General features: G+C 47.4%; 1 protein-coding gene across 8 annotated transcripts in view; it reads left to right on the top strand.

Moving 5' to 3' along the window:
• Positions 1–19,615, top strand: part of TEAD1 (TEA domain transcription factor 1) — a 281,212-nt gene that overhangs the window by 252,376 nt on the left and 9,221 nt on the right. For all 8 annotated transcript variants that reach the window (XM_062196484.1, XM_062196483.1, XM_062196482.1 and 5 more), the window contains 2 exons: positions 11,294–11,434; positions 15,281–15,433. In XM_062196484.1, coding sequence (XP_062052468.1) covers positions 11,294–11,434; positions 15,281–15,433 — 294 coding nt within the window. The remainder of the gene's footprint in view (positions 1–11,293; positions 11,435–15,280; positions 15,434–19,615) is intronic.

Genomic DNA, 19,615 nt, shown 5'->3' with positions numbered 1-19,615 from the left:
CTCACAAGGGTGGCAGGGGCCCAAGTACGTGAGCCACTGTCTGCCACTTCCCAGGCACTCCTGTACGGGATGTGTGCACCTCAAGCCGTGTGCCACAACACTCAGCATTTAAGCTGTATCTTGAAAGAATTTGGTCAGCAGAAGGGGAGTGGGGAGGAGTTTTCAGGGGATAAAGATACCTGTGCAGAGAACCGGGAGATGGCTGGGGCCCCCATGGCCACCAGGGCTTACAGAACTCAGAGCATGATGTGAGACGAGGGCAGACACATTGGTCAAAGGTGCACTGGCTCTCAAAGACCACACTTGAGTCCCCGGAAAGCATAAACCATGGTTGGAACGAACTCAGATTCCACAGGACGTGACAGTCTGGAAGATGGGCACTAAACCTCACTCTGCTTTCCCCTGATTCCTTAACCCCTGATCCACCCTTGAACTCTAAGCCTTCAGGGTATCCAGGCAGAACCTCTTAAGTTGGGAGTTGTCTGGACCTTGTGAGAGAACACATACGTGGACTGCCGTGGCTAAAATCTGTTCAGTCCCGGGTCCTTTGAGCGGTTTCTAACAAAGCTCCTGCCTGGGCCTCATGTGCATAGGGCTCTGCACCCTGCACCCTGCCTGAGCCACTGTCCTGCGAGAGCCGGTACAGGGAAGGTGCCCACTCCTCCAGCCCTTGCTCTGTGGGTGGAAGCGCTGTTTGCTTCGCTCAGTGCCTCCTGTGAGGACAGAACTACAGTGGTGCTGTCAGGGTGGCTGCTTACTTCTAGACCCAACTTTGCAAGGCATAGGTGGGCTGTCACGCACAGGGATCTTCCTTGGCTGTGTGGGACATCCACTTTCTCTGGGCCAGGTGGAGATCCAAGGTACATGCTGCTTACCACTCATCCCATTCCCATTCTTAGTTTATTCTTTATGTGTAGAAAGTAATACACATTTGGTATAAATAGTTCAAGCAGTTGGAAAGAATACAGAGGAAGAAGTGAGAGCGCACTCTGGTGCACTTACCCATCAGCCAGATCAGAAGACTTGGCACTGCAGATCTTCTGGACTTCACTCCTCTCTGGACTTTGTATGGATCAATGAGCATTGCACATGGACAGATACACTGTTTGTTTTTACTCAGAAGGCTCTTGCTCCAGGTACTTTAGATAGTCCATTCAGAAAATGGAATTAGAGGTTAAGTTTACTTAGATCCAAAACATTTTGAAATGCATGCATAGTTTTTCAATAGTGCTCATTTTCTTTGAACTTTTGAAGACCCCCTCCTGTACTGAAAAAGTATTGGTTATTAGCCTTTAATGCAAATTTAACTGGGTAGCCTGTAGCTTATCTGCATATAATTGTTACCTAACTGCATGTAAATGGTTGGTTTGGGGTAGTTGTTCAGTGAAAGACTGCTGGTGCACAGAAGATGCCAGATTGCAAGACCACCCTGGCAGGGTGGTCTCCGGCCAGTGTTACACACCTGATGAACAGGAACCCCTCTGGGGCGGCTCAGCTGGGAAGAAGTAGCCTGTGCAGCTGCTTTGTAGCTCGGGCTGTGACCTTAACTCTTTCATCTCAGCCACCGTGTGAAGTCGCCAGTGGCAGTACCTGAATTTGTGTGGGTGATATTAATTGAATTTTTCTTTCTAATGAATGCTGGTATTTGTAGGAATTTGCAATGCAAACAGACAGCCTTTCAAGCAGTGCTTATTGTAATTAGAGCAAGCTTTTAAGATTCTTTGAAGTACTCAATGTTTATGAAATTCAAATAGGGGTGCCAATCTGCACAATAAGGGGGCCTTTGGTGGTGTTTTTAAAAATTGTCTATTTTGTAGATGTAAATATATGCCATAATTAGTGGGAAGTAACTTGAAGAGCAGGCGGCTGGGGTTTTTCCTATTATTCTTATTTAAAACAGCTGTGGCTACAGAGGTACAGCTGCTGTCCGGTTGTGCCGTGGTGGAGGCACAATGGCCCCAAATGAAGACGCTCCAAGACCGGCATTCCCAAGTGCTGCTTCTTCAGTCTGCTCTGCTGGGCAGTGTCACAGGCTCCTCAAAGCTCCTGTCAGCATCCCCAACCCCAGGACTCTGAGCTCCAGTCGACCCCAGCTCTCTGAGCTCCATTCAGCCCCAGCACTCTGAGCTCCAGTCGGGGCTGGCTTCAGGGGTCAGGGCCAGGATGCAGATGTATGCAAATGAGACACACACAGAGAGTTTGGGAACAGCCAGTCTTCTCCAGACCCCCCAGGTCGGTGCTGCCTTTTGGGGCCCTTCTGCCTGAGGGCTCCCTGCCCAGTGCAGAGCAATTGTCCTTTGGCGCCTGCGGGAGCAGCTGCAAGGCCCGTGAGGCTTGCCCTGCCTGGGCGAGCCTTACCATGTGGCAGGCCTGGACTGCCGCCCACAGCAGGGCCCAGCTCCCGGTGCCGCCTGCCAAGGAGCCAGATGCTGCCATTGGAAAAAATTGCTTCACAATTTGAAATCTTGGTCCTTTGATCATTGCTCAGAGAGGACGGAGAGGAGAGGTTCAAAGTGGTGGTTTGAAAACGCCAGCGTCTCTTCACATCCATCAGGCCCATTATACTGTCTCTTGTCAGGGACAGCCCCCTTGATGTGCTTGTTTTTGCAACCAAGTAATTCCCGCCAGCCCTACCAGCTCTCTGAGTGGGAGGGAGAGATGCTAGGAAGGGAGTGGCCTCAGCCTGCTCCTGACCCCTGACCCATGCCCCTGCCCTTAGGGGTTGTCCACTCCTGCTTTTTCCCCAGTGACACTTGTGACAGAGGAGCTGTCACCAGCCAGACAGTGGCAGTGGCCACTGCTGTTGCTGCTGCTGCAGGGGTGGCCTTCACCTCCTGGCCCTTCTGCCCCTGCAGCCAGGTTTCCAGGGGCCTGACGTGTTGTAGATTTTGCAGGGACCATTGCTGTCTCTCTGCCCTGGCCCAGTTCTCCCTTCAGTGGGATCTGGAGCCTGCACACCTGGGCAAGGCCTCATTTTTCTTTCTAATGAAATGGGAAGCATGATTCTTCAAGGACTGTTGCATTTTTCGCGTTTACCCCAAAGTGGCAAAAGCATGAGATTCAGCACAACAGTGGGGCATGTCCAGGAGCACATGGGCTTACTGAATGAGCGGGAAGAGCAGAAACCCGTCTGCACTGTCGCCTGCCCCTTCCAAGGTTCGGCTGTGGGATCTGAGTTCTGAGTGTCAGTAGGAGAAGCCTGATTTAGGGAAGAACTTGCAAGTGTTTTGTAATGGATTTTTCTGTTTCTTTGCTTTCTGTCACAGCCTGTGACCTTACCTTGTCTTTCAGTACCTGCCCACAGCTATACCTTTAAATGGCAGATACACATTTGTTAATGATTGCCTGTTTTATTTCCAGACAGAAATCTGTAACATCTCTAGTCAACTATTGGGGAAAAGAGGGTGAATTGTACTTGTTTGAGCCATCGTCCCCAGCATGTAAGGTTTGCCCTAACCTCATGGGTCAGCAGTCCCACTTTTTCTGTTTGAGAAGAACTGATGACATTGCACCTGCACCACACACCTGGTATAGGTGGATCGGAGCTGAGATCAGCTGTGACAGCTCTGTCTTTGGTCCTGTCCTGGTCGGCATTTCACAAGAACAAGCTGACAAGGGCGACTGTGGGTGCATCACCTGCTGCCGTCTTGTAGCACATGACAGTGGACAGATAAATTTCATGTATGTAGCCTCCTCACGTCAGCATGGTGGCCTTTGGAAACAGGTCGTCTTCTCTGTGGTTAAAGAGGAGAAACACAGGCTGGCGTGGCTCAATAGGCTAATCCTCTGCCTGCGGCTCCGGCACTCCAGGTTCTAGTCCCAGTTGGGGCGCCAGATTCTGTCCCGGTTGCCCCTCTTCCAGGCCAGCTCTCTGCTGTGGCCCAGGAGGGCAGTGGAGGATGGCCCAAGTCCTTGGGCCCTGCACCCGCATGGGAGACCAGGAGACCTGGCTCCTGGCTTCAGATCAGCGTGGTGTGCCAGCTGCAGCACGCCGGCCATTTGAGGAGTGAACCAATGGCAAAGGAAGACCTTTCTCTCTGTCTCTCTCTCTCTCTCACTGTCCACTCTGCCTGTCCCAAAAAAAAAAAAAAAAGAGGATCACAAGCCCCAGGGAAGTGGCTCCGAGTCCCTTGCTGCTGTTGCCCGTGCTGTCAGTCAGAGGTCTGAGATGAGGTGATGACAGGTAACAGGCAGTGTGCGCAGGTGTCCACCCACAACCGAGGACCGGTCTGGAACCAGGGCAACGCTTGGTACAAGTAAACGTGGAGCTTGAATCTGGGAAGCGAACAGAAGCTGGGGAGCCTTGTGGGAGAGAGGGGAGAAGAGCGGGATGAAGGGGCGATGAAAGGAGAGTGGTGGAAGGAGGAGGGCGCTGATTTCAGCCCAACAGCTGCAGTAGGCAGCGTCTTGGCTCCCAAAGATGCATCCAAGGTCTCTGTGAATGTGCATCGCACAGCAAAGGGGCATTAAAGTTACTGATCCACAGGTAGAGTGAGTATGTTGGGTTATGTGACAGAGCCCAGTGTAGTCACAAGTTTCCTTCGAGTGAAGAGGAAGGCCAGAGGGGACTCAGTGGTGTTGCTGGCCATGGAAATGGAGGAGGGGGCTTAAGACAGGGAGTGTGGGTGCTGCCCAGATCCCTCCCCAGAGCCTGCATGAGGGAATGGAGTCCTGGCCACACCTTGCTCTTACCCTGGTGAGAACATGGTTGGATTGCTGCCTATAGAAATGGAAGATAATAAATTTGTGTGATTTTAAGCTGTAAATGAGTGGGCATATGGCCTAGTCTAGGTTAAGATGTGGGTTAGAATGCCTGTATCCCATACCCCAGTACCTAGGTTGGATTCACAGCTTTACTCCCAATTCCAGCATCCTGGTAGTGCAGACCCTGGGAGGCAACTGTGGTGGCTCAAGAAGTAAGATTCCTGCTACCTATTACCCTCGAGGCTTCAGCCTGGCCCAGCCCTGCCTCTCCACACATTTGGACAATGAACCAGCAGATGGAGCTCCTATGTATCTATATCTTTGTGTCTCAAATAAAACAGTAAAAAAGTTACAGCAGCAATAGAAGACCAATAAACAGGAGATAGAGCTCTCTAACAGTTAGACTACCCAGCAAGATTTTCTGAAAATACTTCGCATTTGGCAGGGCAGGGTGGTGTGCCATGGAAAGAACAGACGTCTGGGCAAGCAGGACAAAGAGCTGGCCTACTGAACTCAGCCTATACTTAGGGCAGACGAAACTTCGTAGAAGGGCCTGTCTCCCTGGACTCGCCATTTGTCTTCCCTAGGCAGCGTTTTCAGTCCTTTCTTTGTTTTAAACACATCAGAACCTGGCCTGTGACCAGCCCTTTTTTGGTGGCTAGCTTGTGCCCAGAGGATAGGTTAAGGTTTGAATTTGGAATTTACTAGGAAGATATATTTGCTAGGTTTTAGCCATTTCTTCGATTTTTATATTTATGTTCTTTTAGAAAATATATTCTTTGGTCAAATAAAAACTGAGTGGGCTGACGACATGGTTTGAATCTCTGATGGCAGCATGGTTTTCTCCATGTATCATCTTGGCTTCAGAAGTGCATCCTGGGTCTTCAGCTGAGTGGGCAGTGTGCCAGGGGTGGTAAGGAACTCAGCCAGAATCTCAGCTTCATTACAGAGTCTGCCTCCTTTGTCAATTTAAGGCCACTTTCTTCTTTGATACTACCTTTGCCCTGTGGCAGGCAGTTCGGTGAGCAAATTTCTTTCTGGAAGATCCGTGATACCATCAAGCTGACAGATTATCTCCCACATCAATGCCTCCTCCTGGGACATTCCTAAAGTGTAGCTGTGTGGTGGTTGGATGGCTCCATTTTTCTTTTCCCATATTCAGGCAGAATTGCAAAGCAGGTGTAATAGGAGATTGGTTGTTTACAGTTAGTTGGGAAGCCTTTTAAAAACCTAACCTAGGGACCGGCATTGTGGCGTAGAAGGTAAAGCCACCACCTTCAGTGCCAGCATCCCAGTGGGTGCCAGTTCGAGTCCTGGCTGCTCCACTTCTGATCCAGCTCTCTGCTATAGCCTGGGAATGCAATAGAAGATGACCCAAGTCCTTGGGACCCTGCACCCATGTGGGAGACCCCAAAGAAGCTCCTGGCTTCGGATTGGCACAGCTCTGGCCGTTGTGGTCAATTGGGGAGTGAACCAGTGGATGGAAGAACTCTCCCTCTCTCTCTGCTTCTCTTTCTCTGTGTAACTCTGACATTCAAATAAATAAATAAATCTTAAAATCAAATACCTAACCTAGGGGCCAGTGCTGTGACATAGTAGGTTAAGCCGCCACCTGCAGTGCCAACATCCCATATGGGCGCTGGTTCGAGTTCTGGCTGTTCCACTTCCAATCCAGCTCTCTGCCATGGCCTGGGAAAGCAGTGGAAGATGGACCAAGTCCTTGGGCCCCTGCACCCACATGGTAGACCCAGAAGAGGCTCCTGGCTCCTGGCTCCTGACTTCGGATCGGCCCAGCTCTGGCCGTTGTGGCCATTTGGGGAGTGAACCAGTGGATGGAAGACCTCTCTCTCTCTCTCTCTGTCTCTGCCTCTTCCTCTCTGTAACTCTGCCTTTCAAATAAATTTAAAAATTAATTAATTAATTTAAAAAACCCTAGCCTGTTAAATTTACCCTGAATTAAACTCAAAGTTTACCCAAACTGTTAAAGTGTATCCAAGAAAGTTCATCAGTGATAGAATGGATGTGCCAGGGCATTTTTCATTCAGTGGAATACTCTGGCATGAGATAAAGGAGCTACACACAGCAGCAGGAATAAATGTCACACATGAAATGCAGAACAAGCAGAAGTATACACAAAGGAGTGAACAGAGTCCACTTCTGTAAAGTTAAAAAATAAGGCCAGAGATCGCTAACATACAGGGTCGTGGTTACCCTGGGACAGCCTGTCACATCACCGCAGAAGCCCACTCAGGTGGAAATGTGACAGTTGTCAAAATTTTCAGCAGTTTTTCTAACATCAAATCATATTGGGTATCATTCTAAATTTTAACATTTCAAGTAGCTATTTTATAATAATAGATCATTTTGTATATTTTGAACACACTGAAGTTGACTTTTTTTTTTTTTTTTTTTGACAGAGTTAGTGAGAGAAAGAGACAGAGAAAGCTCTTCCTTCCGTTGGTTCACTCCCCAAATGGCTGCCATGGCCGGCGCTGTGCCCATCTGAAGCCAGGAGTCAGGTGCTTCCTCCTAGTCTCCCATGCAGGTGCAGGGCCCAAGCACTTGGGCCATCCTCCACTGCCCTCCTGGGCCACAGCAGAGAGCTGGCCTGGAAGAGGAACAACCGGGATTAGAACCCGGTGCCGCAGGTGGAGGATTAACCAAGTGAGGCACGGCCCCAGCCCCTGAATTTGACCTTTTAAAAAACAACCAGACTCCACATATTCTCCCAGTGATCTTCCCTTGTCTATTTCCCTGTTTCTTCCTGCTCTCCACTCCTTACACCAAAAATGCCAAACCACTGGTGACTGTTTACCGATCTTTCAAAATAACATCATGGCATCAAAACCAACTAGTTTTTAAATAACAATATTAAATTCCATGATGAACTCACTGTTGTTTCATAGTTCATGAATATGCTTTTTCAAAGCTGTGAGTTTTTTTTTAAAAAAATTTATTTACTTATTTGAAAGTCAAGTTACAGAGAGAGAGGTCTTCCATCCACTGGTTCAGTCCCCAAATAGCTGCAATGGCCAGAGCTGGGCCAATCCAAATCTAGGAGCCAGGAACTTCTTCCAGGTCTCCCACGCGGGTATAGGGGCACTTGGGCCATCCTCTACTGCTTTCCCAGACCATAGCAGAGAGCTGGATTGGAAGTAGAGCAGCCAGGACTCAAGCTGGTACTCTTATGGGATGTTGGCACTGTAGGCAGCAGCTTTACTGGCTACGCCACAATGTGGGCCCTCAACAAATTGCTTTTTTTTAAAAAGATTTATTTATTTATTTGAGAGTTAAACAGAGAGGAGACAGAGAGAGAGAGAGAGGGAGGGAGAGGTCTTCCATCCGATTTTTCACTCCCCAACTGACCACAACGGCCAGGGCTGCACCGATCCGAAGCCAGGAGCTTTTCCCAGGTCCCCCCTGCGGGTGCAGGGGCCCAAGGACCTGGACCATCTTCCACTGCTTTCCCAGGCAATAACAGAGAGCTGGATCGGAAGTGGAGCAGCCAGATCTTGAACCGGTGCCCATACGGGATGCCGGTTCTTCAGGCCAAGGCATTAACCTTCTGCGCCACAGCGCCGGCCTCAACGAATTGCTTTTTAAATTGAAGGACAGAAATTTCTAATGGCCCATTCCTACTTAGCGTCAACTTGTCGGGGAGCATAGGCATACTGTCAGTATAGCATGGGTTAAGTCACAGCACACTTGTGCAGTGGAGCACTGTGTAGCCACTGAAAACTGTGGCTGCTCATCTTCTAAAGTGACTCTTCTAATACAGATCCCATGGCATTTGCTGTGTGAGATGTATGATTATATATGTATTTTTTTAAAGCAAGATTTAGAGATTTGTACTAGTTGTGCAAAAAAAAAAAAAAAATGGGGGGACTTACATGTCTGGATTTCTTTGTGCTAAATCTCTAAAAGGACACTGGAGAAACAGGCAGCACTGGTTTCCCCTGGGGAGATTGGCAAGCTCAAGGACAGAAACAAAACTGCACACTGTTTGCAGTTTGGGTCCCCCCCACTTTCTTGCCACATGCATGTTTGTACTTATAAAAACGGCTGAAACTTTTTGGCACCACCTACATCCCAATTGTAAGAGCATAAATCCCGCCAAGAAGAGCCTCGCTGGTCAGCCTCCTGCTGCAGACCACCCACCCACTCTGCAGAACCACGTGCTCCAAGACGCAAGCCGCAGGGGCAGCTCCAGAAAGCCCACTGTTGTGCAGGCTAGGAGACAGCTGCCCTGCAGAAGGCATGATGGCGACCCCAGTGCTGAGGGCTGCTGTGTGCCTGCGATGTGTGTGGAGGCCGGAATTCCTGGCGAACTGGGGCCCTTTCAGTCCTGCGCATCTCAGTTAGGGAGAGGGGCGCATCATTTCCCACTGAGCTGCTCTTTATGGAGCCAGAAGTTAAATCTTTGAATGTGAGAGGAATGCATGCCTGAGTATTTGTATTTATTTGTGATTTATGGCCCATATAATTCCAGAAACAAATTCTGAGAAAGCTTACTATATTGCAGATTGGAAATCAGTAAAAGAAGCTGTATATTGGTTAGAAACTTTTACAAGCACTTGGGGCAAGTTAATTACTGGTTGAGCACTGAATTTAGCTTTGAATTTCTTGGTACATGAGGTGAAAATGGGGAATATAGAGTAAATAATTTTCTTTCTTTGGAGGCAAAAAATAGCACATTTTATCTAAGGAGATGGACATTTTCCTGATAATCAATTCAAGAAGGAAATTTGAATGCAGGACCCTGTTAAAAACAGGATGACCGAGGGCTTCTCTGTGAGTAGTGCCAGTCAGGGTGTTAAAATTAGTTGGTCCAGTGTGCCAAATCACACAAAATATAAAGTCCCATGTGAGTGTCAGAGCCCACTGACCTCGGCCTCAGTGGCTACCCCAGTATTCCACACTGTCCTCTCGGGGGGGGCGACAGTCTCGTCCTCCTAACACTGGCTTTGGTCTTGCTCTTCCTGAGTTTCCTGCGAGCTGTGGTTGGGGCTGCCTTTTGGGAAAGCAGACCCGGCCATGCCCTGTCAGGGCTCACACCTCTCTGCTCACAACTCCCGGGTCCCTTTGGTCTCATGATTAGACTTCCAAATCCTCCCACCTCCTGCTTCTGCCAAGCTGTCTCCATTACTGTCTGGGTCTTTGCCTTTTCTGAGTCCCTCGTTCTGGCTGTGCACCCTCTGAGCACCTTCGCCTCTCTCTGACAGGATGCTCCTCCCGCTCAGGGCTTCCTCACCCTCGGGAGCCCCTGCCCGCCGCTGCCTATTCTCTGTCTCCCTGGCCCTTATCTCCTTGGAGCAGCCTTTCTGTGTCTGTCTCAGACTGCTTTGTGCTGTTGTCTGTAGCAGAATGCCATAGAGTGATTGATCAAGGATACAGAGTTGTATCTGGCATCTCTGGAGGCTGTGAAGTCCAAGATTGTGGTGCTGACATCTGGATAGGCCTCGCTGCATCCAAGCATGGTGGCAGGTGGGAGGGCGAGTGGGAGCAGCCGCACTCCCGAAAGTCCTTTAAACAGCGGCATTAGGCCCGACCTGAGGGTGGCACCCTAAAGCCCTCCCACACTGTTGCCTTGGGGGCCTAGGTTTCCAACACAGGACCCTAACAGTGATCTAAACGTGCAGCAGCCTCCCTCCCTAGGGAATGTGGATTCTGCTATAGCATTGCTCTCCAAAGTGCAGCTCTAATCTCATCACTTGCTGGCACCAAAGCTTTCAGGAGCTCCCTGGTTCCTACAGGATACAACCCATACCCCAATATTTATCCCTCCAACCACCTGGGCCCAAGCTACACTTCCAAACTCACTCTTGTTTCTCTGTTTCACTCTGTTCTTGTGGGTTCCTGTGCCATGGCTAGAATGAAACATTCAAGGCTCCTGGCCACCCTGTTCGCTCAGCCCTTCTCTGCTTATGCCAGTCCTGACCATGCCTTTCCTAAGATCTCTGGCTGAAAGTGGTGTCTGAGTTCTTGTCTGAACTTGGAGTGCCTTTGACGTGGTACTCATCTTCTCCCTGAATGATAGTTATTTTATGTACTTGTCTCCCATATTAGTTTGTAGCTAAGTCCTATGTAGTGTCTGGCATGAGCCTTACCGAGTGGGTAGGTAATTAAGATGTGTTAAATGAGTGGCAGTTTGTGCCAGTTATTTTGCATCTTTGTAGACCAGGCTTTGATCAGACTCATCTCTTTTCCAGTGCTGGTAATTTCTAGGAAACTTTGAGTTTTTATGTATGTTGCACATGGCTCCATCATCTGCAGGGTCTCCTATTCTTACAGACATCTCTCAGGATGTGTGACTGTGAATCCAGGTCATATCCTGCCTTGTGCACATATTTCACAGGTGTTTGCCAGGACAGAGCGTTGTTATGGTACTGAGCAGTTGCATGCCATGTGACATTTCCAAGGAAGACTGAGAAAATTGGCACCTTCTTCCCAGAACTGACGGCCTTGACCTTGTTTCTGGAACAGCAGCTGCTCACTAACCTGCACCTCCCCTGGGGGTCTGCCCTGGGCGATGCTGCCACTCCCCACTCCTGTGACCACACGGTAACTCCGCCTCACTTCTTTCCAACAGGCTGATTTGAACTGCAACATTCAAGATGATGCTGGGGCTTTTTATGGTGTCACCAGTCAGTATGAGAGCTCTGAAAACATGACAGTCACCTGTTCCACCAAAGTTTGCTCCTTTGGAAAGCAAGTAGTAGAAAAAGTAGAGGTAAGTCGTCCTCTGTGTTCCAGAAACCTCGATCCAGGGCAGCCCAGGGCCTCATCACCTTCATGGGTGCCGAGAGTTGTCCTTTTGAATGGTTCCTCGTTCCTGCCCCTACCTCTCTCTCCCCCTGCTTTGCCCTGTTACTTCTAAAAACAATATGGAAGCACCTGTAAGAAGGAACTGGGAAGTCCAGGCCCACCCTCTGTGTGTCTGAAGTCCTCCTGCCTCAGCTTCTGGGGTGCCCTTGGAGGGAGCCCTGCCTGCCACTGCCACCTCCCAGGCCTTGTGGACAGCAGTCAGGGTGCCATCCAGCCAATGGACACCAGCCTGCCCCAGTCCTGACACCTTGCGTTCAACTGTTGCTTTTACCATTTATTTTAATAGTGTTAAATAACAGGCAATCTTCAGAAAGTTCATGGGGAAAAGGTGTATTATAAAGCCCACTATGCATAAATTTCAATTTTTTTTTTGCCTCCAAATAAACTGGTCTTCTAATTCCGTTTTCCTGCACACTTTCTAAGTGCTCACATTCTGTTCCTAGATTCTGATTCTTCTCCTTCTCCGTTTGTGTCCACACGGCCCAAACCCTGTTGAGTTCCCTGTAGTCATTTCCTAGTGTATTCTACTCTCTGCCCAGGCAAGAGGATCCCTTCGTCCTTATACCTGCTCTAAGCTGGTGGTCAGCACTTATTGTTAGAGATATTGAGATTATTTTTAAAATGTGAAGTAAAACAAAACCTTTTTTTCTCAATCTAATTGTATTTGCATTAGATTCAGATATTATTTTGGGAAAATTGATATATTACTAAAATTAAATCTTTCCAATTATGAATTTATTTGCATTCCATCTCATTCTCTATATTTTAATCAGATTCTATAGTTTTCATTATATAGATTTGTCTGCTTGTATATATTTCTTAATACTGTATAATTTGTTATAATTTCTCGTTTCTAGATTTTAAGTGCTAGAACACAGAAGAGCTCTTCGGTTTTGCAGTTTATCTGTATTGAAGATTGGCATTACAGATCTAGCTTTAATACATTTGCCTTGAAAGTTCTCTTAGTTAACACTAATGATTTTTTTCATTAGATTCTTGGGTTTTCCATGTATACCATCTTAATGGCAGCAAATAAAAACAATTTTTTTAAAATATTTATTTATTTATTTGATAGAGTTATGGAGAGGGGAGAGATTTTCCATCCACTGGTTCACTCCCAAATGACCACAACGACTAGGGCTAGACCAAGCCAAAGCCACCAAGAGCTTCGTCCAGGTCTCCCAGTGGGTACAGGGGGCCAAGCACTTGGGCCATCTTCTGCTGCTTTCTCAGGTGCATTAGCAGGGAACTGGATTAGAATTGGAGCAGCTGGGACTCAAACCTGCACCCACATGGATGCTGACGTTGTACACCACTAGGCTGGCCCAGAAAATGTCTTATTGTACCTACTCTATTCCAATGTTTAGCCACTTTTGAAAATTATCTTCTCACTTTTTATTTGCTAAAGCAGTCATATAAACAAGTAATCACACAGGTAGGCATTTGGTGCAATGGTTACGGTGTCACTGGGACACTTAGATTGCATATTAAAGTGTCTGGGCTTGAGTCCATGCTCTACTTCTGAGTCCAGCTTCCTGCCAGTGCAGACTCTGAGAGGCAGCAGCTGATAGCTCAAGTCAGTGGGCCCCTGCCACCCGCATGGCAGACCTGGATTGAGTTCTTGGCTTCTGGCTTTGGCCTGGCTCAGCCCCAGCCATTGCAGTCATTTAGGGAATGAATTGATGTATGGGAACTCTCTGCCTATCACTGTCTCTCTGCCTTTCAAATAAATAAAGCAAAGAAGTAGTTGATGGTAGAATCTCCATATTGGGGGATCAACTTAGTATCCAGTTAGGCTGCCACTTGCATCCCATATTGGAGTGCCAATTTGAGTCCTGTCCAACTACCAATCCAGCTTCCTACCAGTGCACTTGGGAAGGCAGTGGAAGATGGCTCAAGTACTTGGGCCTCTGCCACCCATGTGGGAAACCAGGATAGAGTTCTTGGCTCTTGGTTTCAGGCTGGCCCAACACTGGCTCTTGCAATAACTGTAATTTTTTGAAATGCCACCTCAGCAACTCTTGCTTATGACTTTTCTGGAGTTTGTTGACATACATTGAAGTTATACTTCCCTGTGTGGGAACCATTACTGTAGGAAGTTCTACTTTGGATACGTTGCTGAGTCCTATTTGCTAATATTTTACATAGAGTTTTGTACTTCTCATAAGTGATATTAGTCCATACTTTGTTATAACCTCTTCATCAATTTCAGTGTTGAATGTTCATTCGTTTCAGAAAAAGAATTGGCATGCTTATCTTTTTCTGTCATCTAATGTAGTTCCAGATAATATTGGAAATAACCATTCTTGAAAGGTTGCATACAACTTACCTCTGAGATTATTTTGTCTTTATGCCGTTTAGAAATGTTTGTTTTGTTTATGTATTTATTTTTTGTAGAAAAAAAGGTGGAATTGCAAAGAGAGAGATCTTCCATCTGCTTGTTCAATCCCAAATGACCACAACAGCCAGGCCCGGTCCAAGCAGAAGCCACGAACCTAGAATTCCATCTGGGTCTTCCACATGGGGGCAGGATCTTAAGTACTTGAGCCATCACTTACTACCTCCCGGGATGTGCATTAGCAGGAAGTGAGATGGGGAGCAGAGGATCCAGGACTCAGATCAGGCAACTCTGACACAGGATGCATCCAAGCAGCCGCTTAACGCAGTACACCATAGCACCACTCCTCAGTTTTTCAGGATGTGTATTTAGTTCAGTGGGTTTTCAGCTTTAATGGAGGACTGTGAGGACTGCCTCAGTAAGTTCCCTTCCAGCATAACTTCACTGTGTTCCATAGGTTTGATATATCTCCCTTTTCCTTGCTATGGAGGTAACTCCTTTCTGATTCCTTTTTGACCCAAAGTCATTTAGAAATGATTTGTCTTTTTGTTTTTAAGATTTATTTATTTATTTTGCAAGTCAGAGTTACAGAGAATGAGGGAGAGACAGAGCCAGTGGTATCTTCCATCCTCTAGTTCACTCCCCAGATACCACAGTGGCTGGCACTGGGCTGAGCTGAAGCCAGGAGCTTCTTTGGGGTCTCCCATGAGGGTGGCAGGGGCGCAAACACTTGAGCTGTCCTCCACTGCTTTCCCAGGCACATTAGCAGGGAGCTGGATTGGAAGTGGAGCAGCTGGGACACAAACTGGCGCCCATATTGGGTTGACAGCATTACCAAACACAACACCAGCCCAGAAGTGATTTCTTATTTCTCAGAAATTCCATGAGATCTGCAGGCTGCATATGTACCAGTATTGTCTCTATTTGTTGGTATTTAAAACACAAACAACTAGCACTTAGCTCACGGCCAGTCTGCAGTAACCCATTCTGTTTAATGTAGAGAAGCTAGTTCCACTAGTTGGTGGCCTGTGAAGCCTTTCACAATGCAGAGGGATTTTCTTTGGCTCTGTGAAGGATTGTAAATTGCTCTCATGGCCTCCAGGTAGAGAAACAGTAAGCAGGTACAATTTTTTTGTACTTTGCTAAAAGGATCTATTAACTGTTCTTTAAAGTCGTCATCTTTCCAACTCTTTCTTTTTTCTTTATAATTTTCAGAAAAAAAATAATGGATTCTTTGCATGGCAGTAAACATGGAGATAGGGTTTTTTAAAAATTAGGTGCATTGCATAAATAGTATAGCATAAGGCAGATGATTCAAGTTGTAAATTGAAGTGCTTGTGCAGGCAGTCATAGCTGTTTCATGTTTGTGTTAAGTCAAAAGTCTAAAATCGCTCAATCCTTTTTTCCTTGCAGACGGAGTATGCAAGGTTTGAAAATGGCCGATTTGTATACCGAATAAACCGTTCCCCGATGTGTGAATACATGATCAACTTCATCCACAAGCTCAAACACTTACCAGAGAAATATATGATGAATAGCGTTTTGGAAAACTTCACAATTTTATTGGTAACGGTTTCGTCTCTTTCCTGTTTTGGCAGCCTCTGCCGTGAGACATGCTGGCGAGAGTGTGGAGGGCGGGTCGGGGAGGCAGCAGTGCCCTGGCCAAGGGAACAGACCAGCCCCTGGGCCTGAGTGGGCGGTCCACGGGCGAATTCACAGCATTTGCAGGGCATATTTGGGCTGGACGGGGACGTCTGTCTATAGAGCAGCCTGTAGTCCTATGTCTCTATCACGCTAATTCAGTTGCATAGCAATACCTGATGGCTCCAGTTCTCAACTGCATGCCTTAAAGAGAAATGCAGAACTTGTAAGAACTCCTGATGCCTGGGCTGGGTCCTTAATCATTGCAACCAGCGTCTCTGAGCGTAGGACCAGGCACGTGTGTTTCTGTTTGTAAGTTCCCCGGGTAATTGCAGCATTAGCCATTGGTCTCAGCATCAACACTGCTCGCAGCCATCAGTGAGGCGAAGGCTGAGTCAGAGGGCTTGCACCTCAAACCCACCTTCCTTCAAGAAAGACTTGCAAGGCCAAGGCCTTCTAAGAAGTAACCACATGAACACAGGAAACTATGAATTCTCAGTACCTGGAGAAATATAAGTCAGGATAGGATGCAGTGACCAGGAAGGGGGAGAGAGTCCTCTTCACAGGCAGAAAAATCTCATCAAAAGTTAACGGGCAGCCGAACGGAAAGAACAAATGACAGCATGGTAGGTTCATGAGCAAACTCACCGGGTCCGTAGACAGTGCTGGGTGTGTGTTTGTTTCTTTCTCCAATAGTTCCTGGAAGCTTCATTTGGAAAGGTTATTAGGAAAGTATTGTCTTCGAAGTATGTTTATAAAATATGCAGTAATGGGTTTCATACACTCATTTTAAAAAAATTACTCGATTAAACTGGAAGGAGTATGCCAGTACAAACTTAGTGGGCACCATTTGCTAACAGGGGCAGCGAGGCTGTATTGTGGTCAGTTACTCAGTCCTCCAGAGGCCCACATTGTCATTCTTTGTCACCTGGGTTAAGAACTAGAATACTTAGAGCAGGAATTCTTTCTTTTTAGGTTGGCTGACTTTTATGTATTTGAAAGGCAAAGAGAGAGAGAGAGAGAGAGCTTTCATCTGCTGGTTCACTTCCCAGGCATTGAGGGCTGGGCCAGGCCAAAGCAAGGACCCAGGAAGGCACAGGAACTTGAGCCATCACCTGATGCCTCCCAAGGTGCACACGAATAGAAAGCTTGAATCAGGAGCAGAGCCAATAATTGAACTCAGGCATTCTTCTAAGGGATGAGGGTGTTACAAGTAGCATCTCTTTTTTTAAGCTCAGGAATTTTTTTTCTATTTTTTTAAAAGATTTATTTTATTTCTTTGAAAGAGTTACAGAGCTAGAAAAGAGTTAGAGAGAGGTTTTCCATCCACTGCTTCACTTCCCAGATGGCTGTAATGGCCAGAGTTGAGCCAATCTGAAGTCAGAAGCTTCTGGGTCTCCCTCTCCCACATGGGTGCAGAGACCCAACAACTTGGGCTATCCTCTGCTGCTTTCCCAGGCGCATTAGCAGGGAGCTAGATCAGAAATGGAGCAGCCAGGACTGGAACCGGTGCCCATATAGGATGCAGGCTGGGGCTTTAACCTGCTGTGCCACAGCTCTGGTCCTGCCAAGTGGCATCTTAACTACAAGGCCAAATGCCCACCTGGAGATGGTGGTTGTCAGTGGTGTGCTAATTTGAATAAAAAAGGAAGGGCTCTTTCTCAACCCCTACTGCAAGCCCTGATTTATAGCTTGGGCTTGCTTCCATGGTGCAAATATGCTCTCCAGATGGATAATCCCCTAATTTTTAAAAAAGATTATTTATTTATTTATTTGGAAGTCAGAGTTACACAGAGAGAGGAGAGGCAGAGAGAGAGAGAGAGATTTTCCATCTGCTGTTTCACTCCCCAATTGGCTGCAATGGTCAGAGCTGTGCCAATCCTAAGCCAGGAGCCAGGAGCTTCATCTGGGTCTCCCACGTGGGTGCAAGGGCCCAAGGATTTGGGCCATCTTCCACTGCCTTCCTAGGCCACAGCAGAGGTCGGAAGTAGATCAGAAGTGGAGCAGCCATGACTTGAACTGGCGCACATATAGGATGCCAGCACTGCAGGTGGCGGCCTTACCCACTAAGCCACAGCGCCGGCCCCAAATTCCCTAATATTTAACTGTAACTCACATGAGCCAGTAGGTGCCAGTGTCTGTATACCCCTGTAAAACAAATAAGTAAATAAAAGTTAAGAACTCTGTGCGTATTAGATTCATCAGGAAACTTTTTTTTAAAGATTTATTTATCTTTACTTGAAAGAGTTACACAGAGAGAGGAGAGGCAGAGAGAGAGAGAGGTCTTCCATCCGCTGGTTCACTCCCCAATTGGCTGCAACGGCCGGAGCTGCACCAGTCTGAAGCCAGGAGCCAGGACCTTCCTCTGGGTCTTCCATGTGGGTGCAGGGGCCCAAGGACTTGGGCCATCTTCTACTGCTATCCCAGGCCATAGCAGAGAGCTGGATCGGAAGTGGAGCAGCCAAGATCCAAACTGGCGCCCATGTGGGATGTTGGCACTACAAGTGCAGCCTTACCCACTATGCCACAGTGCCAGCCCTGATCCAGGAAACTTTTAAAACACCTAATGCCTGTGCTCTGAAAAATAAAATCAGAATCTCTGGTAGTGGGGCCAGCATTGTATTTCTTGTCTATCTGTAAAGCTCCCCAGATCACTGTGGTCTGCGGATGGGATTTTGAGACCCACTGCCTAGGTGGGGGTCTGGTCAGTGAGCTTCAGGGAGTCTGAGAGCCCGCATGTGAACAACATACAGCTGGCACACAGTTTTGCATGTAATTCTCAGATGTGCCAATGCCCCTCTAAAATTTAGAAACCAACAGTCTAGGGGAAATTGGGCATACACACTCTTTAATAATTCTTCTCTAACCATCTTCAGGTAAAAATCGAGAAGTCCAAGGACTGTGGTGCTGGCAGGTAGCCGGTGCATGTCTAACTGGTGTTCCCTGTTGCCATTTAAGAACAGCTGTACTCCCTGAGCATTCTGATGAGCAGAGGGACTGTACACGTCTCAGGAATTAGCCACAACTCTTTGGGGTGGATGGCTACCCTCGCTCCCTCTCTGGGAAAGGATCTCAGCTGTCTCTTACAAACCAGGCCTGAGTCTTGTTTCTGCATATTACAGATGTCTTTAGTCCATAAAACTCCACCTCGCAGAGTACAAGACACATAAATGCAGCCTAGAAAACCGTTACCCACGAAGCCCATGGAATACCCTCAAGTAACACGTGACTTCAGCCAGTATAACCGCCAGAGAAACCATCCAGTTAGACTAATTTCCAAGTCTGTCATTAATCACTGTTATTGAATTTCTGCTCAGAATAATATTGTAACTTTAGATAAACTGAAATGAAGCCAGCACTCACAGTTTATGAAAATAAAACCATCTAGTTGATGAGTAGGAGAAGTTGGGCTTTCTAACTCTGTCCTCGGGTAGGAAGGTATAGGTGCATGGCCAGGGTGGAAGGGTGGAGGTGTGTCACTCAGTACACCGGATGCAGAATCTGTGTCCGCAACAGCGTTTCCACACCATGCTGGCTGCTGGACTGGATGTTCTTGGTTTGATCTGATTCGTTCAGGGGTTGAGCTGACTGCAGATGTGGGGCCCTGGTGATGGCAACTGACCAGAACTGAGAAGACAGCAGCTAAGCCATGGGCCCCATGTTTCAGTCATGTTCCAGCATAAGAAAGATTTTTTTCTTTCTCCCTTTGGATCATACTCATGAAGCTGAAACTAGATAGGATCTTTTATAGAAAGCTTGCAAAAGAGTAGGATAGGCTGTAGAGGATCCAGGCACTTAGCTAGACAGACCCTTTGTAAACGTAGTGTTAGAAAAATTTTCCCTGCAAAACTAGGAGGTTAGTTTTGTTCTCATGGATAAGAATGTGTAGCTTACCCCAGGTCACACAGCCAGTGACAGACCTGAGTTAAGACTTGAGTTGAAAGAAGACACTTTCTGGGGTCAAGAAGTAGAAGGCTTGGGTTAAAGACACAGGCGTAGTTTGGGACCTCTGCACAAGTCATGTGAAGTCTGCAGCCGTCAGTTCCCCCATGCATGTAAAAGCACAGGACTCAAGTCTGTCCACCTCAGAGGTTGTCACTGGGAAGG

The sequence above is a fragment of the Lepus europaeus genome, chromosome 7 (assembly GCF_033115175.1).
Source record: "Lepus europaeus isolate LE1 chromosome 7, mLepTim1.pri, whole genome shotgun sequence".
Classification (NCBI taxonomy): Eukaryota; Metazoa; Chordata; class Mammalia; order Lagomorpha; family Leporidae; genus Lepus; species Lepus europaeus.
The sequence above is the reverse complement of the archived record's forward strand: the minus strand, read 5'-3'. Positions and strand labels throughout refer to the sequence as shown.